The 27335-nt window shown below is 32.2% G+C and overlaps 1 protein-coding gene across 1 annotated transcript; it reads left to right on the forward strand.

The window, feature by feature from the left end:
* The first annotated feature begins 18495 nt into the window (after positions 1-18495).
* Positions 18496-26936, forward strand: LOC139485958 (uncharacterized). Its single transcript, XM_071270635.1, has 6 exons — positions 18496-18670; positions 19579-19881; positions 22390-22521; positions 23673-23744; positions 26116-26145; positions 26609-26936. Exons 1-5 carry the CDS (start codon positions 18535-18537, stop codon positions 26136-26138), a joined length of 666 nt encoding a protein of 221 aa, XP_071126736.1. The 5' UTR covers positions 18496-18534; the 3' UTR covers positions 26139-26145; positions 26609-26936.
* The last annotated feature ends 399 nt before the right edge of the window (positions 26937-27335 follow it).

Here is a 27335-nt window from a genome sequence, read left to right on the forward strand (position 1 = left end):
AAAAGACACATCTTAAACTGCCATCAATGTCTTCCACGCAGTCTTTTTGTCCTTTTCAACCAATCAGAGAACCATATATCAACTGGTTAAGACATGGATCACAATAAGTCTGTGTAATCACTCATTGCCAGGTGCATTTGATAGGTCATTGATATATATTTATCCAAAGCTTTTTGTCTACCCCTGTCACTGAATAGCGAAATAGTAACGACTATTCGAATCATGACTCGTGAAAGTTCGTGTTCATTGCATCACCTGCATATGCACCATGATTCTATTGTCGTCTCATAATGTGAATATTGTGATAAACTTGAAATACATCTCGAGGTAAGTAAGATAGAATATCATGCACATTTGTTATAAGAAGCAAAAGCTACATGTAGGGGAAATGGAATACACAGACGAATCCAGAGTCAAAACAAGATTACGACAATAAGAAAGAACTTTTAAGTTTTCATTCGCAACAACTTGCTCAATAGATTTTGAGGAAAAGGTAGATGTGGCAACAATTGCTCAGGATATTCTGAGTTATCTACCACATTGTGATGTTTTAAGCTTAGCATCATGTTCACATGAAGAGGCTGACACTTGAATCAAAATGCATGTGTCTGATGCAGTGAAATACAGACTTAACTGAGTCATGACTCGAACAGTCGATACTTATGTTGCTTTCATTACTGTTTCACATAGAGGCAGACAAACTTTGGCTTGCATTTGGTAGTGGGAAAAGCTTCAGATATATATCTATCCATGACCTTTCAAATACACTAGGCATTGAGAGATTACACGTTTGCTGGAAAAGGAACTGCGTTTGTGATATGGATGGTGTTTAAAGATGTGACTCTATCATTTAGAATGATGATTGTTCAGCCAACATCACCAGACATGGATTTGATAATGTCATTGATAGAACGATAGGTGGTTTTGTTGTAAGATCGAACAAACTTATCAGATGGGGTTAACAAAGCAAGAAAAATGTGTTTTTGGAAGAGGAAATACTTATTGAGGCTATTCCCACGACTCAGTCTAGTCTTTTTCAACAAGTAAAACGTGCAATATACTATGGCGGGTGCGAATGAGTAACAAGCTTGGTATTAGTTCCGATGCTAACTAGTCCATCTCTTATGAATGGCGATGGGGAAAATATGATCCATGGGAACCCTTTTGGACAACTCTTTGTGAGGCCTCTTCATCTTATCAGGAGCTTGTACATTATAGATAAAAGAAACAATACCACGAACTCTGTAAATTTGGAAAATAAAATTTCCGATTGTGAATAAACATGTATTTGCGGCCATAAATAAGTCATTCTTAAGATGTTTAAGAACTTTAGTGATTTTATTTTGTTTAAATCAATCTATCCAAAACTCATCGAAGATATGGAATCATCTTTGTAATTTACGCCATATTGATTTGTTTTTTTACCGGAATGGTTATTTTGTATTTAAACATATTAAAATCAGGATAGAATTTAGTGGTTTTGAGGATGAGTTGAAGCCAAAAGTTTAATGACCAGCTAAAAAAAAACATTTTATTTATATTTTGAAAAAAGTTGAATATCAAAATGAAAAATTGTCAATATTTTTATGTACACCATATTGGATAACACCGGAAGTAAGGTTGTTAAAGACATATGCCTTATACATTGTATCAATGAGAAGCACCAAAGAAAGGTTCCTTCTCAATATAATGATAGTAGCAATACCCTTAACCACATTTCAATTACCCTCCCTAAAAATAAGCTTATTCTAGTACTATATCCGTCAAGTTGGATTTTACCGGAAAGTAGGGTTTTTGAAGACATCTTATCTATATCATATATCCAAAAGTAGTACAAAACAAAGGTTTGTACTAAATATTATGATAGTAGCATGATAGTAACACCTTTTCACATACTAGCCTTCGATATTGGGCTAATTTAAGTATGATATCCGCAATTTTGAATTTTTTTCAAATGCCTCCCTATCTGAAATGAAAGAGAAATAGTTGAGAAAGGTCTATGCCAAATTTCATGCTTGTAGCAGGATGTGCACAATTTTTCACAATGCCGCCGTACTACTACGTCATGTATTCACGGATCATCTCGCCGGTTTCACTACGGATTAAATCTCACGAATGATCACCAAAGTGCAATTTCTGTTGTCCGATACGGATCCAATACGAATGCACCACAAGGGCACAAGGATATAAGGGGACACATACAATGAACATTAATTTTGGTTACCTCCGTTCACCAAACACAGTTTTGTTACCTTTATATCTTTTCACAAATAATGACGTTAGTGGCCTTTATTAACCATTATAACAAATATGTTGACGTTGCATAACCATGCTCACCTTACACATGTATCGGTTACCTTTCACAGATATATTGTTATCTCAAGTTACCTTACAATGATGCTCTAGTCATATTATAAGATTATCCAATTGGGTTACCCGTGGTAACCTAACAGATATATATTAACGTTTGTTACCTCTAGTAATTCAAAACACATATTCACTATCATGGTAACCTCTTGTCAGCTTACACAGATGTTGACTTTGGTTTGCTCTGGCCTGCTTATTTGTACTGGTAGTTATACACGTATATTGACGTTATTGCATCATGGTCAAATAACTCATTTATTGACTTCGATTTTCTCTTGTTACCTTTCACGGATGTTTTATTTTGTTCTCGCCGTTTTCTTTATTACAGATGTGTAATTTTGTGAGTCATGTGTTGAAAATGGATACCCCTCGTCACCTCGCATAATATATATTGATTATTTTTAACTCTGGTTAACTAACACAGACATTGACTAAGACTATCCTTGATGATACATGCATTGACTATAGTTATCTCTGCTCACCTCACACATATCTTGGCCGTGGTTATCTGTAGTCACCTTACAATTACTTACATCTAAAACTATTACTAGTATACTTATATTCAATAAATAATGTCCAAGGTTGCGCTGATGTTGTTTTTGTTAACCTACTGGGCACGATTGTTCAGAAGGCTAGATGAAGTTATCCACTGGATAAACTCTGTATCCACTGGATAACTTCTGTCCACTTGTTACATTCAGTTGTTCAAATGTTTGCAAAGGAATAAGACAGCTTATACATGGTCAAAATCTGTCCAGTGTCTAGAGTGTTGGATAAGTTCTTATACAGAGGTCAAAAATGGCTGCCCGCGTGCTTTATGATGTACAACATAGGTTAACACAACGTATTTATAGGGACCTTTTTGGTGCACTGAGTCTGAATGTCAGGCAAGGTATAGATTTTCACAAGAAGGCATTCAAATTTTTACAAACTTGGTTTATGATGAACTTAAAATACCTACCCACAGAAGCCATGCAATTCCGGTAGAAACACAGAAAAAAATTGAATAAAGATACTAAGGTTATGGCAGCTGTATGCTAGTCATTGGTGATACGTTCGTGCACAATAACACAACCGTTTCAATAATTATTCAGGCAGTGATGGTGTGATTTGCTCCAATGGGGCAGATTTTCATCGTTAGTATGGTGAGACTTCCAAACCAGCCTTTATAAATGGATTCAATGACATCTTTTTTTTAAAAGGAGACCTACAGACACGAACAAAATTGTTAGTCGATGTATATGAAATACAAAATAAAATATATTCGACCGTATTTAATCTGTTACTGTTTGGTTTATTTTTCTTTTTAAATGAATTGTCTCATTCAGTTTAAACCAATCTTAAAAAAGCAGTTTTTTATCGGACGTCAAAAAAGCAATTATAACTAAAAGATGCTTGGCCAGCGCAATTATACTTTGTTGATGATTTATAACGTTCGAGTTGTCTCTCTTATAGTATAAACTTTCTAGACACAAGATACAGTTACGTTGAAAACGTTGAAAAACGTAACTCTAATAAAATATTACAGTTTAGTTGAATACTAATTGCTGGAATACAAAATCTGATTGGGACCTTTTTAAATATAAGCAATCGAAAGTGATTTCTAACAATATTATAAGTAAATTAAAATATTCTGAATCGATTTATTCATTCATGCATCCACGGAGGACATAAATTTACTTCAGTTAATGAAATTATATAGGTAAATGTATATGTCAAATAATATTTTATATTAATAATATAGCAGATTATGTCGTACATTAACCTATAACTGCTGTGGTTTAGAAGGATAGTTGTCTCATTGGGACTCATACCAAATCTTTATATTTTTACATTTTCAGCTGATTTAATGATATATTTACAATTTCATTTTCGTGTTTACTTTAAGTTGCATAGACGGCTACATTCATATTTAAAATTAGGGTTCCAACAAATGCATATCGGTATTATATTCGAAAGGAGGGTCAACTATATTCCATCTTACAAAAGCATAAAATTGAGAAAGGAAATAGGGAATTTGTCAAAGCGACAACAACCCGACCATAGAGCAGACAACAGCTGAAGGCCACCAATGGGTCTTACATACACCACTGAGTTACATTAATTGCAAATGTTTTTTGTCATATATTTTTTTTCCATTTATGAGTTTGACTGTCCTTCTGGTATTTTTCGTCCCTCTTTTATATCTAAGCAAACTATCAAACCACGTCATGAGTTCACTGGGAACAACAATTGAACATTATGAGATATGACTGTTTTGCATTTGGTAGCTGCCGACCTCATTTATAATAAGATTGTGCGTGTGGGATATGAGTTTCTTGCAACAGTTATTTGCGATAGGCAAAATATAAGACTTGGTTGTGAAGGAAAGTACTCACATTAAAAGTATACTTCTCAATACTGAATTACAAGATTATTTATATTAATTTCAGGAAAATTCACCAACACTGTTGCCAAGTGGCCAGGGTCTACACATGCCAGCTTCATTTCCTGAAATTCTGATGTTGGGATACACTTGGACCAAAACCACAGGGGATTTATTTCAACGCGGTAAATTGCTTATAACTTATTTTTTTACCAACTTTTTTTGTAGTTAAAAAGAATTGTCTCATTGACGCTCTTGGTGCATATTTTTATAATTAAATTTGTTTGTAGCTTCCATGTTATATATATCAAATGCGTTTTGATCTCATAATTAAATTGTGTCATGATTTTAACTTAATAGGTTCGCCTTATAGTGATTAGTGTGTCCGCAGGTCCATTACAAAACTATGTCTGCCATATATCTCGATTACCGTCATAATTTATTTCAAAGTTTTTGCTTTAGATGCATATTGACCACCAGAAATTTTATCAAAATATTTGTACTACTGTAAAGGTCAAAGGTCAAAGGTCGATGGTAGAAACTGTTTTAGTATAGAACCCTATGTACTATGAAAAAGATCTTTTCTACTATTTTTCTTAAGAACCATTCTGATTTCAAAGTTTATATGTGACATTTTTATAAACCAACTTTTTAGTTTAAAGGTAAAGGTAAAAAAAATAGGTCACAGTACATATTCCTTTTTGTTCTTTCGACAAAAAAAAAATAAACCAAAGTCCTTTATACATTTGATAAGTAATTAACCAGTATAATAATTATTCTCAACTTACACAATACAAGTGATAATACACAAACCTAAATTACTATTGTATGTGTGATTTTTTATGTAAAACTATAAAAACAAATCATTCCAAAATGTTATTTGTACATATGTTTTATTTTACTGAATTGCAGTTTTTGAATTATTATTATAGATTATTTTTTCAATCTATTGTACTTCAAAACGAAATCACTTCTGTGTTGATTCATTTTATTGTCTATGATAATTGATTTATTTGTATAAAGCTGTTAAACATTGTTAAAATTACCTATTGCTACAGCTTTCACAAACAAGGTACCCTGGTATATAAAACAAAAATCTATAAAACATGTAAAAAGAACTAACTCTTTATGTTGTACCTTTATATCACTGTCCAAGGTTAGGGGAGGGTTGGGATCCCGCTTACATGTTTAATCCCGCCACATTCTTTATGTATGTGCTTGTCCCAAGCCAGGAGCCTATTATTCAGGGGTTGTCGTTTGGTTATGTGTTACATATTTGTTTTTCGTTCATTTTTTGTACATAAATAAGGCTGTTAGTTTTCTCGTTTGAATTGTTTTATATTGTCATTTCGGGCCTTTTATAGCTGTTTATGCGGTATGGGCTTTGGTCATTGTTGAAGGCCGTAAGTTAACCTAAAGTAGTTAACCTCTGTGTTAGTTTTGTCTCTTGTAGCGAGTTGTCTTATTGGCAATCAAACAACATTTCTTTTTTATATATAAAGAAATAAAACACTTTTTAAATATTTCGTTTAAAGATAAAAAAATCGAAAATAAAAAAACTACAGTTTAATAATTAGAATCAATCGGTTTATTTTTAGAACCTAGTACATACTACTATTAATAGAAGTTACCTGTAGGTAATTTTCGTCGTAACTATTATCCTTGTGTGAGAAATATAAATTCAACGGCGTCATTTTTGAGCGAAAATCAGGGGAAACATATTATTTTCAAAGAACTGTTAGACAAACTGAAGACACACTAATGCAGAAATGATATTTCAAAGTTTTGTTTACAAAACTCATCTTGCGTTTATCGTTTTAAACATGAAAATTAAGTATAGAGTCACATGTCCAGTTAAAGTCTGTAGTTTCTTACCCATTTATTTCTAAAAGTAGCACACGGAAATAAATTTGTGTATTACATCATTTTAAGTAGGTTAAATGAGCTATTAGATCAATTTTCAGAAAGTTAAAACTGTACATTATGCTCTTGAATTCCTTTACGGTATTTGAAAGGGTTTTTTATGATGTATTATAAACGAGGAGTATTTCTAAATGACGTATTTAGAACATGTATATATTTAGAATATTATAACATTGTATAAGAAATAACTAATTCCATTGAACAAGCATGCATAGTACCAATTAATATGACTTACGAATACATTTGCATATGAGTTGACAATGTGTTTTACCATTTGATATGTGTATTTGTGTGATCATGGTGATGTGATGATTAAACTCAATCACTGTATCTTGAAAATATATTTAAAAAAATGCCTCTCGGAGAAAGTAAAATAAATCTTTTTCTTTAATCAAATATTGAAAATAATAATTTAAAGATATTTTCGCAACTATTTAAAAACGTCAGTAAACGAAACGATAAGTCCAAACACATAAGATCATGACAACTTTTTTTTAAATGTATGTTAATTACACACATTTGATATTTATATTTTGACGTTTGTCTAGTAACAACAAAAAATAAAAAAAAAATATTTAAGTTCTTAAAACACACACACATATTTATATATATATATATTGATAACGATGGGTTATTTGTAAATACATCGACAACGTTTTGATGAATTCAATCACATGTGGTAGTATCTTCTCAATTTCATTATAGTCGAAAACATTAAGGCAAATAAATGTTCACACATGATTTCTCAAATATTCAAGTCCCCAAACCCAAATATATCAACTTAAGGTGGCTCGGCCCTTTAACAGTGCGCATATTTCAACGCATGTTTCTCACGACGACTGCCTTGGGAACGGTCGCTTTTAGGGGTCTTCTCAAAAATAGCTTTGACGACCTTGGAACGCGGGCGTGTATGAAAGCACCCTTGACGATGTAAACAAATGTCGAAAAGATACAAAACGTTCTTCAAAACAGGAAATATGTTCGATCAGAAATTCAGAGTGCTTTCTTCATTTTTCGCATAAAAGTTAAAAAGGACAGAAATATACATGAATATAACATTAAAAAAAAAAAAAAAAGAATATACAAATACTGACATGTATGACGTCGACGGTATTTGGTGCCGCTTCGCAAAGACCAAAACGCATTCTCATCTTACACGGTCGCCTCTTGAGGCCCCCCTTTCGTGGGAAAAATTTGATAATATAGGGAACCATTGAAGCATGACTAGAGCGCCCCCCCCCCCTTTTAGGAAAAGGTCTGGATCCGCCACTGACTTGTGACCCGTATCAGAGACATATATGTGTATATATGTCTCTGCCCGTATAGTATGCTTTGAAAGCATCGGACGGGTTTATTTTCAAGCTATAATCCGTTTGGCGTTTTATAACAGTTTGTTTCTGTCATAAATCTATTTAAAACTTAAAATATCTTTATTTCAAAGTATTTTTTGGAGTTTATTCCCGAGTATGCGACAGCAAAATTTTGATAATTATAGAATATTTTTTATTTTCCATAAAACAAATTTGAACATGCCAATTTTCTAACAGACTTAATACTTGACAGGCACACCTAACATTTTAATTTAAAGATTTGTTTACCTGCACGAAAATCATTTGATTTTTTTTCTCGTATCACAATTCCATGATTTCCGGATCACTAGACTAAGTCCTATAATCTAAGATCTCGGGGCCTATGTTTTCTATTTTTATGATACTTTTCTTCTATTACTTATTTTGCTGAATTGTTATTTTGTTGATTTGCAATTTTCTGTTGTATCTATCATTATGTCAATCGAGTTCATATTAAAAAAAAAGAAATATCAGCATTAAAACTAAAATAATTGAATCAGAGCACTGAATGTTATTAAAATAGACTAATGGATCCAGCAACTTATTTCACTAAAATGATTATCTGTTTTCCTGCAGAAATAAAACGACACTTCAATAATTTGCTGTTTTCCGCCTTTTCATGAAGATGAAAATTGATCAATCGGGGTGGATCCAGCTATTTTAAAAGGGGATTTCCAGCCCAGGACAAAAAGAGGGTGTTCCAACTATATTTCCCCATTCTATCGTCCAAAAAGGGGGAGTTCCAATCCCCGGAACCCTCCCCTTGGATCCACCACTGTCAAAAGTAACCGGGACTGGCCTAGTATTCCGACCTTATATATATCGGTCTATGATATAATTCCTCAATACTGCATGCTTTGCGGAGAACCATGTTTCACCATGTCGGGATTTTGCTAGGACATACACCCGTAGCGTGCCGGGCAGTCTCAAACAATACTACTATAGGTTCAGGGAAAGTTTGGATTGTAATTTAAAAACTACGCCCAGTACACAGGAACGCTATATTAGCCGGGGATGTTGGCAAACTTCTATCTTAATTTTTGACATGCTTTTTTAAAAGGTAAGCTAATAAGGAAAGATCTTGATTAAAAAAATATAGTTGAGTGATGTCATTGCGGCAAAAAATGTGAACGACAATTTTGTTTGTGAACACTGATTTGATCTTACCGTGGCAAAGATATGCATAACTAATCATCGATCTATGCGTGATGATAAAAGGAGATGTTTTTTTTTTTATTTATAATATTGAATTTTGTGGATAGTTGTTTCATTGGCAATCATACCACATCTGCTTATTTTCATATCGTGTGGTTAACATAGAAATATGACTAATCTGACAGATGATCCCTTGATTATACAGGGTGTTCAAACAGCTGGATATATATACGAAGCCTCGTAGGGTAAAAAGCGGGAATTTTGCCTATACATGCACCAATCATAATTGTCAATTCATTTTCTTATGGCAGTCCATATATCTAGCTCCTCTTACTTTGCATAACTTTCATAATTGATACTTATCTGCATGTTCTCATCCGTATTATGCTTGAAACATTTGCCAGTGATCATTCAGTATGCAAATTAAATTTTCATTATGTGCAATCATATAAAAAAACGTAATTTCTGGGACTTTTATTTGTTTGACTATGTGGTATATCAGTTTATAGTAATTGTTGAAGTCCGTCCGGGAACATAACTGTTATCTTCTCTGTAAATTGGTCTCTGGTGAAGAGTTGCCTCATAAACAATGATACCCCATCTTCCTATTTTTATACCCTATGCAACAAAGTTGCGCAGGGTATAACGTTTTTGACCCGTCCGTCCGTCCATCAGCCAGTCTATCTGTCCTGTTTCTTGTCATCACAACTCCTCTCAAACCGACCAACAAAATTTCATGAAACCTTTTTAGATAATAAGGACATACTATGCAGATGTGCATATCAACAGGAAATTACGAGTCAAATTTGTTCTACGAGTTATGCCCCTTTGAACTTATTTGCTTCAATATACTACTGCATGTTTGTCCTTGCAACTCTTCTCAAACCGCACAATAGAATTTTATGAAACCTTTTTAGATAAGGACATACTATTTTGATGTACACATTTTTTTTTCTAGGAGTAAGGCCCCTTTGAACTTATTTGCTTCAATATACTACTGCAACAGTTTGTCATTGCAACTACTCTGAAACCACACAACAGAATTTCATGAAACCTTTTTAGATAATAAGGACATACTATGTAGATGTGCATATCAACAGAAAATTATCGTGATTCAATTTTTTTTTCTTATACCATTTTTTTTCTTAGTTATTTTATTTCTCCAGTGGCAATGTGGAGACTGACTGCCAAAGCGGGTCCGGCTTCAGTTATTCACAATATAATCAACCAATGAGCCTGCACCCTATGTCGGACTCTGTAACAATCATCCCATCAACCAAATATTTTGAAACATATTTAGAATTCAATAAACAGACAAGTCCATGAAAATGTGGTTAAGTTCAGATAAACCCTGCAAGACAGACATATTTGTTTTTCATTCATTATTTTTTACATAAATCACCCATTAGTTTTCTCATTTGAAATGTTTTAAATTGTTCATTTGTCATTTCGAAGCCTTTAAAACCAACTATGCAGAACAGGTTTTTCTCATTGTTGAAGTCCATATGGTGACCTACATGTATAGTTATTTCTGTGTTATTTGGTCTCTTAGCTTGTGTCTCATTTACAATCATATCACATCCTCTTATTTGATATTTTAATTTGTTATAATACATTTAATAATCATTTCATACCCCAAATATACATGAAGATGACCTATTTATTTCACAATATAGCATATTAAAAGAGGATTGCTAGACAGAATTGTAAATTATTGCACGCAATAGTTTATCTACTACATGTACCTTTTAGTATTTATTATTTTTGAGTGTATGTCAGACATGTCGACGACGGACAGTCAATGGTACTATACCTTAATATGTCCCGAAAACGGGCGTAAAAAAAAGCCTCAACTAAATCAAATTTTTGAAACGTGATTGATTTTATTCCTCTAATATCTATGAGATCAAATTTACAAAAAAATTATTAATATAATTAATTTCAATGTACTAGTATACATGTAAGAATTGTTGCCATTTATACATCATGTACATGTACAATCCTTTGCTGATCAGCTCTATATTTTCATTATTTTTATTCTCCTTCACTGTTTTTTTTTATAAGACTCATATATATGATCTGTATTCATCATTGAGACAGGTAGCAATATATATAGGTGAAGTAGGTCCTTTTGATTGGATTTTTTTAAAGGATTTTGACAGCACTAAAGCATATACATGTAGTTCCAATTTTTAGTTGATCTTAGCTCCTTAAGTGGATTGTGGCAACACATATTGCATATATACATGTAGAATGGTGTTCTTAAGTTTCAGCACTTTACGCATAGTTTCCGGTTGCAAGACTAGAATATGATACTGGCTTCTCAGGAAATTCTGTCAGAACTTTGCCAATAGTTTCCAAGTAAAGGTGAACATTCCAAGATCACTCCTTCCATTTGCAATGTACATGTACAAATGTACTTGCAGCCTGAAATTAAATATCAGAGTAATTCTGTCAGAAAATCAACAATTATTGACATTCAAAAGCATATAGATGTAGACTAGTTCATAATAGGTAATGTGTCCATGGGACACAGATGAGCAACCGCTTGCATATAAAGAATGAAAAGAGTGACACCACCCAAATTTGTACTTGATCTGAGTGTTGTTGTAGTAAGCATTGCATATAAGTTTCAGAACATTTGGATGAAGCAAACTTGTGTTAAAGAAAGGAACAAAAATTCAGCATTTTTTTAATTTTGTAAAGGAACATAACTCTAGAACAGTAAAAGCGACCCCACCAAAAATTCAAACTTCATGTTTGTTTGTTTGTAGTATCATATATATATGCATTAATTGTGTATTAGTTTCATAACATTGGTAGAGGCAAACTGAAGTTGGAGAACAGAATCCAAATTTGGGAGGTACATGCAAGTTTGATAAGACTGACAATGCAAGGGTAACCTTAAAAGAAGTAGAATGGTATAAATAATTATGTGTTTATTTGATAATAGGTTCGTTTTCATGTGTTTTTGTTTTCCCTTGAGAACACATAAAATATTTTTTTATAATTTAATTTGGTTGAATATATATATCGAATTTCTGAACAGAAAATAATGAAAATGAGACATAAAAAAATATAGCCAAAAAATAAACCTGTGATAATACTGCTTCTATTGGTACCAGGATGCTAAAAATCAATCCAAAATATTTAAAAAAAAAAATCTAGTTTTATATACAATATACATGAACAGCTAAAAATCTCAAGTGACAAATACTTATGGCCACACTCTGTACATGTTTAACCTTGATACTTCTATTACTAGACCTTAAGACTGTTTGACATTTTTGTATACCTAACAGAATTAGGGGGGGGGGGGGGTTAATGGTAAACAAATTGTGATTGATCAAGACGAATCCTTCAATAAGGTGTAGGGTTTATCATTTACAAATTAGGCCAATTATTTCATATTCTCAAGAAAATAAACAAATCAATCAAACCCCTTGAGGACCTTAATTGAGGGGTGGACAAGGGTAAGGAGACAGGGGAATGAGGGATCAGAGAAAAGGGGTATCTTGGAAATATATTTTGTCATTTTTATTTTGTCTTGGACCAAGGAGATGGAAGTATTGAAGTAAAAAAAAAGGGGGGGATTTTAGGGTAGAAAGGCGAGGGAAATATAGTTAGGGCTATGCCTATAAGGAGTAGAAACTGTTCCGAGGGAAGTTATGAGGTACCCCACATACATATGACCCTGACTTGGCTACGAAATTAGATATTACAAATGATGATTAAAAAAGACTAATTCATTGACACTAACGGTAGCGTAATAATGACAGTTGTAGTGCTTCATAGTAGATGTCATCCCTTCCTCTTCGGCCGTTTGCACACGGATATTTTTCAAAACTGGCCAGACATGTTTACAACTTGTCTGTAAAGGGTAAAATAAACACATAAATAAGATACCAGCTATAACGATCCATAACATTAAACATGGAACAGAAATTGAGCCGGTGCAAGGTTTCAGCCGCAGTGATTTTCAACAGTAGCGAGTATTTTGAGACAACCCCCAAGTTTGTATTTTTCGTTATACTGATAACATTTGGCTGCCTAATATATCGAAATCTATGTTTTCCTATGTAATAACTCTACCTTCATCGTTGTATATTCGCCACAATGTCTGTTATGCATGTACATGGTCGTATTCATCAATGTAGTATGCTGCTCGGCAATGGCGACCTTGAAATTCCTCTGGTCCGATAATGGCGCCAAATTAGAGGAAAGCAACTCGCGCCCGACAAAATTACCGTATTTCACCAAAATAATCAAAATTTCGCTTTTTGATAACAAACAGTAATACGATAACCACATTTATATTCAGTGATCGTTCATTGATATAATTACAAACATTATTTTATTAAAGCCATCAATAAAGAATTCACAATTAAGTAATTAATGGAGTCCATTGAAATCAGACCTTATGGGGTAGAGGGGTTAAACAAAAGCTCGTAACTTTTTTAAAAGCCTGGTGACCCCCATTTTATTTTACCTTAAAATGTTCGAAAAAGTCATAGCTTTGACATATCTGTTTTTAAAAAAAATCTACCGGGGAAATTTTACGAAAAATCGCTTAAACCAATATTTTTTGCCTTAAACTGAACTTAGAAAATGCAAAATTTAGACATTAATCTGAAAATAAAAGGATTTTTAAGTCAAAAACAACCAAGGCAAAGGTTTACATTTCAAATTCTAATGTTTGTTCACATAAAAATCATACTGACTTGGTTTTAAAAGTCTTTGAATTTGATGTAACCGTTATTGTTGAAAGGGTAGGGCATGTTTGGAAATAGGGTCAAAATCGCACATTTCGCTTCAATTTGAGGGGAAAACGAGCCTGGTGACCCCCTTTTTTCTTTGCATTTTTGGATTCAGCATAAAAAGATCTACAAAATATGTGAAAATAAAAAAAATCTACCGGGGTCCTTATTGGGGTGAGCCACCTTAACACGTTTATTTTGTTTTGTTTTTAGATTTTGACGTTGATCTGCTAGACCTTATTTCATTTGACCTGGCTAAATTATTTAGACAATTTGCCTTGGTTTGTAATAACATGAGCAACATGGGTGACTCATGTTGAGCAGGATCTACCTACCCTTTCAGAGCAAATTATATCATGCCCAGTGTTGCATGGGTTTTGTATTGCTCAGTTTTTAGTTTTCAATGTTGTGTATTGTGTGCTATTATTTGTCTGTTTATCTTTTCTTTGTTAGCCATGACGTGTCAGTTTATTCGATCTGTGAGTGTTCGCCCTCCTTTATAAACATAGATACCAATTGTAATCGCCTTTCTAATTTCCTATTCATTAATTTAGTGGTTGATTTATGCGTTTTTTGTTTTGTTACTCATCTTAATAATCTGACATGTATAAGGTCAATTTTTTGTCAATAAAGTGTTCTAAGAATTATTGTCAATTTTTTTGTCAAAATGGTGATGTTTCCGTAATGATGAAGTAATTTATGTTAGATGCAAAACTGTTAAGAAAATATACCTTTTGAAGTCAATCTAGTTTATCATCTGGTCTACGAAGTTTCGTTTAGTTTTAGCTATATTAGTCACGAGTATGACTTAACAGTTTAAATGATTGTTATAAATATAACCATTGATTTTGAAATGTTATTGTTTGACAATGAAGTGTACCAAAGTGTTGTGATTACGTACGAAGTTTTAAACCTACCTCACGACATCCATCGATAAGCCGATACACATACAAATTACGTTCAAGATAAAAATAATATATTTAAAATAAACATTGGTGTAAATTGAAAAAAAATGACTTTATATTAGATGTATTCCATTCCGCCCTTATCTGAGATGACTACACCTGTTTGTATAAATGAAATAACTAAGAATGTTGCCGCAAATACAAAATTTCAATCCTGGTATCTATGATAAGTTTCTAAAATAGATGATTTAAATGAATTGTATTTCAGTTACACAATGGCGTTAAATTAGGTATTTCTCCAATTTACAAACAATTTGTTAATCCTTTTCAGCATGTTGTGTGAGATTTGCATCAAACACTAAAAATCAAATGTGAAAAAAATCTGTACAATTTGAAGGATGATGGTCTAAATTATAATCCTAGAACCTTTGATAACTATTGAATACACGATACTCTGTCTCATTTTAGTCATGTGTTATATAAAGTTACAAATTCAATAGGTATGTATTTATTTTTGGAAAATGTTTTTCCCATGATTTTTTTTTTATAAAATAGTGACTCTGTTGTCCGTTCTATCATAGTTACAATGTTTGTCACAACTTAATTGTTGATATAATGATATAACGGTAATGAATTAATTTGGAAAAGATGAAAACATGCTTTTTAGGAGTAAGTAAAATATTTTTAAAGTATCAAACTAAAACAGAAATTAATCTTTTAAATTTGATTTTGGTAACTTATGAAGGATATATCCGTTAATTAAATAATTCCGCATATTCAATTAAGTCATTACAACTGTCTAATATCAAAATGACTGCTACTTCTTTTCGATTACATATATCATGCATGTTTAAGCTCAATATTTGGACGTTAAATCATCAAAAACAAGGCTATTTGAAAAATGATAACCTCCTATAATTAATCATAATATTTACATATATATAACGATGTATAAATGTAGTTATGTGTAATCTATACCATTAGGTCCCAAAACCTAATATCTTTCAATCCTTTATGGTTAAATTTAACATACATAAATAAAGTTCGAAATAGGAACCAACAATAAGGTTGCTTAATTAAGAATTGAATGCTTCTTTTTGTAATTTCATTTGGGTGCGCACGGTCAACGCTCATGTGAAGGACAGCTATATATTTCTAATTAAGTTTGCGTAAAAATTCTGATAATCCTTTCCATGTTTGAGTTGCTCTATGTACAGTTAATAAATTATAACTATAGATTGTATGCTCTAATTTTTTATTTGTTGGTGTAGTGATAGGTTTATGCGTTTGCTGTTTTTTGTTAAGTATCTTGATGATACAATGTCATGTTATTGATCTTGTCAATAAACTTTTTCAAGAATTCCTTTTTAATTTGTATGTACTTGTTTTGTTTTTCAATGTCCTCATGCACAGACTAGATGAATTTTTTCAAGATAAATGTATGCTTTTTTCATCATCTCGTAAATTTTACAAACGCCATCACGAGTTGGTTGACCGTTCCGGAATAACCGTTTCACAGATGACGGTTGACGAGTGTAGAGCAGAATCTGTTTACCTTTCCGGAGCACCTGAGATCACCTCCAATTTTGTGTAAGGTTTCGTGTTGCTTAGACTTTAGTTTTCTATGTTTTGTCTTGTGTTCAACATTTACCTGTTTGTCTTTCTGTCTTTTACCTTTTAGTAATGGCATTATCAGGTGTTTTTTTTATTATCTATGCGTTAGAATATCCATTTGGTATCTTTCGTCCCCCCCCTTTTTTTTTAACTTATTTTCAACTTTACTATAATTAATCAACAATAGCAATGCGTTATGTAGTTTCTCAATTACATTATTAAATTCGAATTGAAATAAGCAAAACTAAGCGTATGGATAAAGGGAGGTAAATGTCAAAAAGTCTACACCAAGGTGACAACTGAAACACAAAAACAGTTTACTAGAGCAACATGGATACAGATATCTCCACTGTATGGAAAATCAATCTTTCGAAATTTTGAAGAGATGAAATAGACAAAATCTCAGGTTTACCATTTGCATCCCGTTTTTTTAAGTTTCGGACTTCATTTAAACACTTGTAAAAACAATAAAATGGAATAAAAATTATATCATTTTATTTCTAATTGCCTCCCAAAAAATAAAGGCAATAGTAGCATACCGCTGTTCAACGGTCAAACATCGTCTAAACTGAAACAAATCTGCGTCATCAACAAAAACTGAGGGAATCACATCAACTATTAGAGGAAACAAAACAGAACAACAGAAATACTAAATTGCTAACAAAAAAACCCACCATGCACAGAAACGGTCTATGGGATAACAACTGACATATTCCTGACTTTTTACAGTCCATTTAAAGAAAAATGTATAGCTAGCCAATCCTCCGGCTTATGTCATCCTTAAGAAAGATTAACGAATCTCGGTTAACAGCTTCGTCTGACTCGTTTATAGACATATACCTCCAAATTAAATACAGATGTCATCAAAATACAGTATTTGACAGTTGAGACGATTCAATTTTGAAAGTATAGATTTTGCTCATCGAAGCAGCTATATTCCAACTGCATCTGCGTATCAGGTACATATTTATCGACCCAATATTGAAAAGCTTGTAGCTACCTTTATATTTCCAATACGTCATTGCTGTCTGGGCCAAATATTAATAAGCCATCTTTTGTCAAATTGTGTCTCGATCTTTTTCACACATTTTAATGAAAATAACCTAGGCCTAATAGGTAAATTTTAAGTACTACCATTTCCAAGCTATATAGCACATGTATAGCTGATCTCGTCTTCTATTTTCTTGTTGCTCAAATTGTGTATCTGTTTTGTTAACTTTACAGTTTTATATTTTTTTATATATCTAGGTGGTGGTGCTCCTTTTGGCTGTATTGTTTCTTGATTTAAACCTGTAGCCGTCGTTGATGTTTAAGGTTGGTCCCAATGTTCAGTTCTGATAAATGAGGTTATCACAGTGTATTTTTTTCCTGGTTACCTTTGTCTTTATAACAAATTTGAACGGGAGAAGTGTATACGGTATACAGTATGAACTATCAACAAAAAACATGTTGTTGCTGATGGTGTCTTGATCAAAGTTTGTTTGAATTTGTTAGTCAGTTGCGTTGTATGCATGTGTCCTGTATATTTGTATATTTTTGGCTTCTTGAATCCTTTTATTGTCACAGTGATCTATTGTGTATATTGCTAGGTACTTTGTATCTTTCGTCTGTCTGTTAGTTGTACATTATGTTTATAACTGTGTTGTTATGCCATTGTTCCATGTCAAGGAAATGTCTTAACATTTATTATCATGTGTAACACCTTCAAACTGAGAAAGTGTTTGTTCGAGGTCGAGGACATGTAATCAATGTTCTCACTTACAATGTTCATAATATTTGTTTTAGAATTAATAAGTCCCTTCTCAATTGGATTTTATTTTAATTTGTCATCGCGTACTTTTCGGTATTGGCTTTGCTTCATGCTTTTGTCTAAACAGTGACCTATATATGCTTCCATACACGTACTTTGCTGGAAAACAGTCTCATTGGCAAATAAACAAGATATTTGTATTTTATATTAAAGGTAAATCGTTTCAGAAGAAATGTACATACGTTAAAGCACATGCAACAATATTGACGATCGAAACTAATCTGCAATATATGATTAATTTCAGATGATGATAAGTTTACTATTCTCACATAGTTCTAGTTTTGAAAATATGTGTCCTAGCGCTTCCCAGTGGAAATTAAGAGCGGCGATCTGTAAAAACTCATCTAAATATATGTGTTTCTATGATATCAATAGACACACATATCTCGAATTTTGCAACCAAACAGATGAAATTCAACAAGAAGGTACATGCAACTACTAAGTAATACTTTGACAATGTTCAACTTCAACAAAAACAATTAAAGTTCACATATATACATTTGAAACATATAAAACATGTAATAGAAAAAAATATATTTGTTTTTATATGTTGGTTGTTATAGAGGAACGTTTGTTGGTGTCAGGTTGTATGAAGTTTTCCGTCTTTAATAGACCTTGGAGTTCAGCTTTTATTTTTGTCGTTAACCTAGAATGTGTTTCTAAACTCGATAGAAAGCAAAAAACATAGTTTGATTGTTAGTTATTTCTTTGCATAGTTTGACTGTTACCCTTTTTTTACTAAACTTAATTATAAAATGTTGGTAGACGGAGAGGAAAATATAAGCTTTAATGTCCGAGATCATGATTTGTGTTGCGTATTTGTTGTTATTGGCTTTGATAAAAACGTTCAATTCCTGTAAGAACTCTGAGGTCACCTTGTGAGTCGAGCTATTTCAGACTTATTCTTATCCACTTTGCGCCAAAGGTCAGTGTGAGCTATTGCCATTAATTAGTGGCCATCGTCTGCAGACGTCTGTCATCGTCCGGATCAGTTATCGAAAAACTTCTCCTCTTATACAACAGACCAATTTTGGCCAAACTTAACCAAAATCATAAATTAAGTTTTTAGTTTTAAAAAGTGTCCGATGATCCTTCGTGCCATTCAATATGGTTGACATGGCTTAAAATAAATTTTGATTGTAAAATGCAAGTAATTAGACTGCAAGCATGGAAAATAAGTCTAGAACTGCAGATGTTCATTGTCATGAAAATATATTTGATAGAATGAAAATCCATGATTGTATAAAAACTGTTAACACTCCCATTGAAATACGTTTTATTTGTTATAATCTTCATATACATGATATATACCTACAAAATAATAATTTATAAGGTTTAAAGACTGTTGTTAGAGGAAGTTTTGATGGTATACCATGTGATGAGAATCGTTACCAGCCGTTCGAATACAGTTCTTCAAATGGAGCAACTTGTGTTTTTCTTAAATCTTTTTGCAACGAAGAAGGTCAGATTGAAAGCACTGACAAACGGACGACATCGGATAGAACTTGTCGTTGTGATTACAGATTTGGCTATAGTTTCGTATTGCAGCCAAATAAACCATGTGAATGTGTGCCTTCTAAAGAAGATTGTTCTTGTTATTATAAAGATTGTGGGAAAGATCAAGTGCTTACACCAGGTATAAATAAATCAGTTTTTTTAATCATTTAAATACCATACATTTCTATGTATATTATAGATGTACATGTATAGAGTACCTTTTGTTATAGGTCTCAATAAAGGCAACAGTAGTATACCAGTGTTCAAAACTCATAAAGCCATGGACAAAAAACAAAATCGGGGTAACAAACTAAAACTGAGGGAAACGCATTAAATATGAGGAAAATAACGACACAACATTGAAATGTAACACACACAGAAACGGACTAAGCATTAGACAAAATCCTATGGAAATAACAAATATAACATCAAAACCAAATACATGAATTTGGGATAGATAAGTACCATGACACGTCTTATAGTAATGTGAATTCACACTCAAAAATAAGAGAAAATAAACGACACAACGAAAACACAACGTTAAAATGTAACACACAGAGAAATGAGCTATAATATAACAATGGCCATATTCCTGACTTGGTACAGGACATTTTTAAAGGACACAATGGTGGGTTGAACCTGGTTATGTGGCAAGCCCAACCTCCCTCTTTTATGGCCATGTGAAACATAACATTAAAATGACAACACAGCATTACAGGACTACAATATAAATAAATAGGAGAACATGACTGACAAAGAAACACACAAATAACAGCTAACAAAAGGCAACAAGTTTAAAATGTTAATACGCCAGAAGTGCATTTTGTCCACACAAGACTCACTAGTGACTCCCAGATACAAAAGTTTGCAAGCCGAAACAAGAACTAAGTTGAACAACATCGAGGACCAAAAGTTCAAAAAAGTTGTGCCAAAAACGGCCAGGGTTTTCTGTTAGGTACCAGAACATCCCTATTATTAAGTATAATTTATACTTTTGCAAACAGTAAATTTTATAAAATGACTATACAAAAGATATATGATAAAACTGAAGTATTAACTAATTACAGGAAAAAACCGAAATACACTACATAACCCGACGAAATGCAGCACATCTGAATAAGTTTAAACCTCAACGCCAAGTGACTTCATATTTGAAATTGTAAAGAATGACAAAAAAACAGATCATTAACAAATGAAAAATGACGTCACATTTGAATGATAAGATAGAATAAGGATTGATTTAAGATTATATTTGAACTAAATACTGATATTACATTTAAGACCACAATTACTCTTCATATTGGTTACAATGCGTTGCTTTGTTAAATTCACATAGAATTAAACCATTTTTACTGGTGAAGTTGGAATTATCCCTTTGTAAATTTAACGGACGCTATCACGACTTGGTTTACCGTTTCACAGATGATATCGGATATGTTCCGTATGTCGTAACTACAATCCCCTTACCTTTTCGCGAATGTGAGCTATCGAATGCGACTATTTACCGAGTTTGTAATAACATGAGTAACACGACGGGTGCCACAGGGGGATCAAGATCTATTTAATCTTCTGGAGCTCCTGGATCACTCCCAAATTTTGGTGGGGTTCGTGTTGCTTAGTCTTTAGTGTTCTATGTTGTGTCTCCTGAACTATTACATGTTTTGTTTGTCTATATCTTTGTACATGTTGTAAGCCTTGACGTTGTCGGTTTATTTTCGATCCATGAGATTGACTGTCCCTCTACACTGCTACTATGTACTATTTCTGTACTAAAAATCTGTAGTACTTGAAATTTACTTTTGAAATTTAGTACTTTTTCTTTACCTTAAAATTATTGTAATATTTAGGTACCTGTCTCTTCCAGTACTTTATTTGTACTATAAATTTTTGGTACAGAAATAATAGCAACAGTTATCACACTATTCCATGTTTGAAAATCATAAATTTAAGAGATTTGAAAAAGAAATAAACTTTCAATGTCAAATGAATGTGCTGAAAATGTAACGGGGAAACCAAAATTCTGCAGTACTTAAATTTAAAGTACAAATCAAGTACTGTAAAATACAGGTACCCAAATATTATAATAATTTTAAAGTAACAAAAAAGTACAAGAGATTTCTGTTACAGAAATAGTACCTATGCATAAGTAGCTGTGTAGTATCTTTCGCCCATCTTTTGTACCACATCAAACATAAAATACATTTAACTGCTTATAGACCATTGTTAGTCTAAGAAAATATGTTTGTTCCATAAGAATTTAGCAGTGTTTTTTCTTTCTTTTGCGAGCCATATTAACATGGCACTTGTATGATTTAAATTTTTTAATAATTGCCGAGGATTAATTTCTACCCTTCTTTCATTTTGACGAAAAACTTATTTCACTCTCAACAATAAATGTTTGCGATATGTTTTACTTATTTCAATGTATACGCAACGGATAAGACAGCTTAAATAGTAAACATTTCAAAGAAAATAGTAGACAGAATACTCGGAAATTAACACCCCAAATCTCATAGTTTCAACTGCTTAGTATATTCTTTGACTACGAACAGGAAAATTATAGTGGTCTAACGCCTACATTCCTGCACTAGGCAACGATTTTTTAATACGAAAATTGTAATTGATGATATTGTCGTTGTTGTTTCAGACTATCTGTGTATGAATCCGGCTAATATTACAATGCACTTTAACACGTTTACGTGTCCACTGATAGAGGAATCGATGTCAAGTAAAATCGAGGATACAAAACTTAAGAAAGGATCTGGAGAAAGTACAAAAGGTACGATTTTAATATTTCTAATAGAGAAAATATGAAAGTTTTCAAAGATTACATGTCCAGCTTTGGTTACATGTAGTCAAATTTTGAAGTAAAACAAACGGTTGACAAAAGGCTATAGAAACGGACAACAAACGTTATAAAGGTTTCCATTTACTCACTGAACAAATTGATAAACCTTTTCTTGTTGTGCATGTTTACTTTTGAAATCCGCTGCATTAGCAAAGGCTGCATTAACCAAAAAAGACCACAACAAGTTGAATCAATTTCCAGTGGAATGCATTTGATCAATTTCTAATGAAAAGCATTTGATCAAGTTATTTTTCTTCTTTGTTTTGCTAAAGTTGATTTTATGTGAACGTTTTTTAAGTGTTAACACTTGTTTGACACTAGTGTTGGTAACACAAAATGTATATTTGTATTTCAAGTTTTGGAAAACAAATTTTCTTCTCAAGTCACCTTTTATAAAAGAATTCATAAAAATATCATGCTTATTGTGTCACTTGCAATCATTCTACATTTATTTTTAGATTGTAAAAACTTATATATTGTAAATTATCATTATATCCTACAATCCCACCATACAAGCCATATAAAACATGAAAAAAGTGAAAAATAAACAGTACCTTGTTTCGAACAAACCTGCTATTATTTTCAAAAAATATATGCAACATGTAAATGTTCCAGTAATTTTTTTACTTTTCTCTAATGTTTGTGCTATTTTCATATTTCCTGACCGGTGTGAGAAAAATATTTCTCCTCACTAGTGAACAATCTGTTCTTGGCTAATGATTATTCCAAATTTGATTATGACGTCAAAATGTTTTGTTTTCTTATGAATTTTCCTATTGTGACGTCATGACAAAAGGCGACCATGTCTGATGACGTCGCATGAAAAGAACACAAGTAGGTGAAAATCTATGAAAAAGAAGGATAAACATCATTAGAGAAACAGATTCCTACACTATAACTCGTGTATTACGATATTTCTCCACTCTCGACAGTTAAATTTTAATTATTTAAAAAGCTCGGCAAGCCTCGCGCTTTAAATAATAGAAGTTAACTGTCTCGAGTGGAGAAATATTGTAATACACTAGTTGCAGTGTAGGAATCTATAATTCCATCATGGTAACTGTGCCTTTGAATATTTATAGATATTTGCCCACGACAAAAAGAACAGAATGCATTCATAGTAGTATTGATTATGGTAGTTGGAATCCAATTTGGTATGTATTCAAACTCCGGGTATGTGATGTTCCCGCCGTGTTAAAGAGTCTTCATCTGTTGTCTGCTCTTTGGTCGTGTTGTTGTCTCTATCACACATAAAATACTTCGTTTTCGTTCTCAACGTTCTCTAATTTATGACAATTTAATACGACCAGTACATGTGTATAGGGAAGATATAGCAAACGGGAAAAACTCTCATACAGGTTAACTTTTATGTATCAATAGTTTAGCAATCAACATAATGGTTTATGCAATATATCATTCCAAGAAACCCCAAATTGTCAAAAAATGTGAATAAATAGAAACTATCACGAAGTTACAGGTCAATTTCACCTAATCACAAAAACATTTAGATATCTCAATCAATTCATCATATAGATACGAGGTTTAAATTTTGTATTTACGCCAGACGCGCGTTTCGTCTACAAAAGACTCATCAGTGACACTCGAATTCCCAAAAAGTTAAAAAGGCCAAATAAAGTACGAAGTTGAAGAGCATCGAGGGCCAAAGTTCCTAAAAGTTGTGCCAAATACAGCTAAGGTGATATATTCCTGAGTCAGAAAAGTCTTAGTATTTCAATACTTCACAATTTTGTAAACAAATAATTTATAAATAGGACCATACCAACGATAATTCATGTCCAAAAGACAACCTATAACGTTATATGTTGGCTGTGTATTAGCAAATGATCATGTGGCATATAGTTAGATATCGTACATACATCATTGTCAGATTGATCCAAATGGTAACATAAAAAACATATTGATAAATAGCAAAACTGCCGCGTTTTTCTATTGTCTTTTAGTGAGTAAAAACATTGCGTGTTTATACTTATCTATCCAACAATTTGCATTTTTATGCTTTTTTTTAAATCACTAACCGTTCCGACTGGTTTTTGTTAGACATAGAAATCGGTTTCCTCAAACCGAACGAAGATAGCTCGAAATAACAATTACATGTAGTTTACTCAATTTAGATGGGAGATATCAGGATACTTTTAGTGCTTCATAAAAATTTAGATATAAACGCATACAGTGTACTTAAATGCCTCCTTGTACTGATTTCAGTCCTGCTGTGTCTTTTGGTAGGTTGCATACAGTATTGTTTGTTCTTATCGATAAGAAAATAAAAATCATATAGATTTGACAAACTGTATATAAACTAATTCATGTAATTGACTGTGTTACGGAATATTTAATAAATGTTTATTGTTTGTTAGTATAGTCTTGGTGTTCTCTCATTGACATATACTCTAATTAACCTGTTTGTTTATGATAACAATATATTTGTTTTACCATAACACTTGCATTTATATAGCAAGATATTAGATTCATGTGTTAATCCGCTTTTGTTTATTTCGTAAATTCGTCAATAGACTAGATACTTTTTTTTCATTTCTAAGGTATTTCAAGTCTACATTGTTTACATTAACCATTCTAATTGGTCATATGTTTTAATTTAACTGTTTCAGAGGTAAACATACCGGAATGAATACAAATAGAAAATGTTTACTTAGCTGGGGTTTCGTCTATTGTGACAATCAGGGTTATTCATTTTTTAAGACTTAACCTTAGTAGATATAGGAAGATGTGGTGTGAGTGCCAATGAGACAACTCTCCATACAAATAACAATTTAAAAAGTAAACCATTATAGATCAAAGTACGGCCTTCAACACGGAGCCTTAACATGTTTACTCTATACAATTTTAAGTTAAATAGTTTTTGGTTGTCTCGAATAATGTCGTTCCAAATTAGTCATAATTGAATATGATGTGAAAATTTGCGAGCAATGTGTTGCAAATGTTTCCCTTTTTTTGTTTATTTGATATTTCTTTTTGCATTTATATCATGTATTCGCAAATGACAAACCTTCTGAGAAATATTTAGTATGAAAACCATAATGCAATTTCATCAAAATTTGTATAAGATGTTGCAATTAATCCTTAGAATTTGTAAAAACAACTAATTGAAATCGGTGGTTGAACATACTTCATCACCATATTTCTGAAGGTCATATTCTATTTGAGAAAGAAACGTAGTTTTTTATATAATGTTCTTGATAATGATGGGATATATGATAATAATGTATCGTGTTTTTTTAATACTATAAACTAACTAAGAACAATGAACAGGGGTGACAAACCATCACAGTTATTAAATATTTTTCAAAACGCAATGATTGCTGTTATATATTATTAGAACATATTTTGAGATATTTTCGCTAATAAACGTGTATAAATGTATGTGCATTTATATAAGTAATCCCTTTAACTTCAATGTCTTTAGTAAATACAAACAAATTAGATAGTCAGTATGAAGCAACAACTACATGTATGCTATATTACAATTGATTTTAAATTCTTTTTCAGATGAAAAATTAACAGAAAAATGAGGAAATGGTCAGTATATATTGTATGTCATTCTATTCAATTCCTCGTTAACTGTTTTTTTTAACTTATTTGTCAAAAATTATATAACTGTTATATTTTGAATGGCCAGTGTGACAATGAGGCGAATGATACCAAGCTGTCTTCAAAAACGGCACCTTCAGATCAATAGTGAATCATGTAAATACTGATATGATTTATAAAAAACATTTCTACAACTGTTCGTTTATAAATTAAAAAAAAATAAAAACAATTTGTTATTGCTTTACATGTTAAAATTCATTTTCATTATATTCTTGGAGCCTTTTAATTGTTTTGGTGTGTCCCTCTATGAGCGGTCTTTAAAAAAGTTAATACAGAAAATCGCTTCCACCTCATGAAATGTATAACCTTCCTTCTCTTTCGTTATTTTAACATGTAAATTGTTCCTATCTTGTTACACACACACAAAAAAATAATATTGCCTTCTTTTTAGCTGAAACGTGTCTGTGTGTGTGCAGTTTCATAATCGTGTGCTGTGAAAATAACCAATCGTAAAAGAAGTGTGTAAGTTGGATATTGGAGTTAGCCCTTTTGGTTGTAAATGGAAGTTGAATATGTCGCCAATATGATTGAAGATGGAACGATACAAAGATGTTTCGGCTTAAAAATATGTATAATCGATCGTGTTGCTACTATGTACGGAGTTTTCCGCCGAATGATCACAAAGAACAAATAGACAGATGGCTTCACGTTGAAGTTTTGAAAATATTGATTTTATGATCTAATTCTTTTTCGCATAGCATGTATCAAATTTGCACTCATTCTTTATGGAATTTAATAGTAAATAAACAAATAAACAATACTCTGTTTAATTTGCTCAAATAAATGGCATTGCAAATGTTTTTGTATGTATAAAAATCTTTGATCTGTTTACATGTGTTATTATTTTTCATTTATCTGAATGTCCATTATACCGGCAATCTATCAATTATTACACACAAAATACAGAATTATTGTTTGAAACGTTCTTGTTTGCTACACTTTCAAGAATGATCAAACAGAAACAAAACTGTACGTAAAAAGTCCTTCTATCAACATGTATTTCGATTTGGCGATAACGTTGCTTCGTAACCGTAGCCCTAGTCCTCGTAACGTTTGTTGGCTGTTTTCTGAACATAGAGCTAATGACTTATCTTAAAGGCACGAAGAGAATCAATATG

Source organism: Mytilus edulis, chromosome 8 (assembly GCF_963676685.1).
Source record: "Mytilus edulis chromosome 8, xbMytEdul2.2, whole genome shotgun sequence".
In the NCBI taxonomy this organism is placed as follows: domain Eukaryota; kingdom Metazoa; phylum Mollusca; class Bivalvia; order Mytilida; family Mytilidae; genus Mytilus; species Mytilus edulis.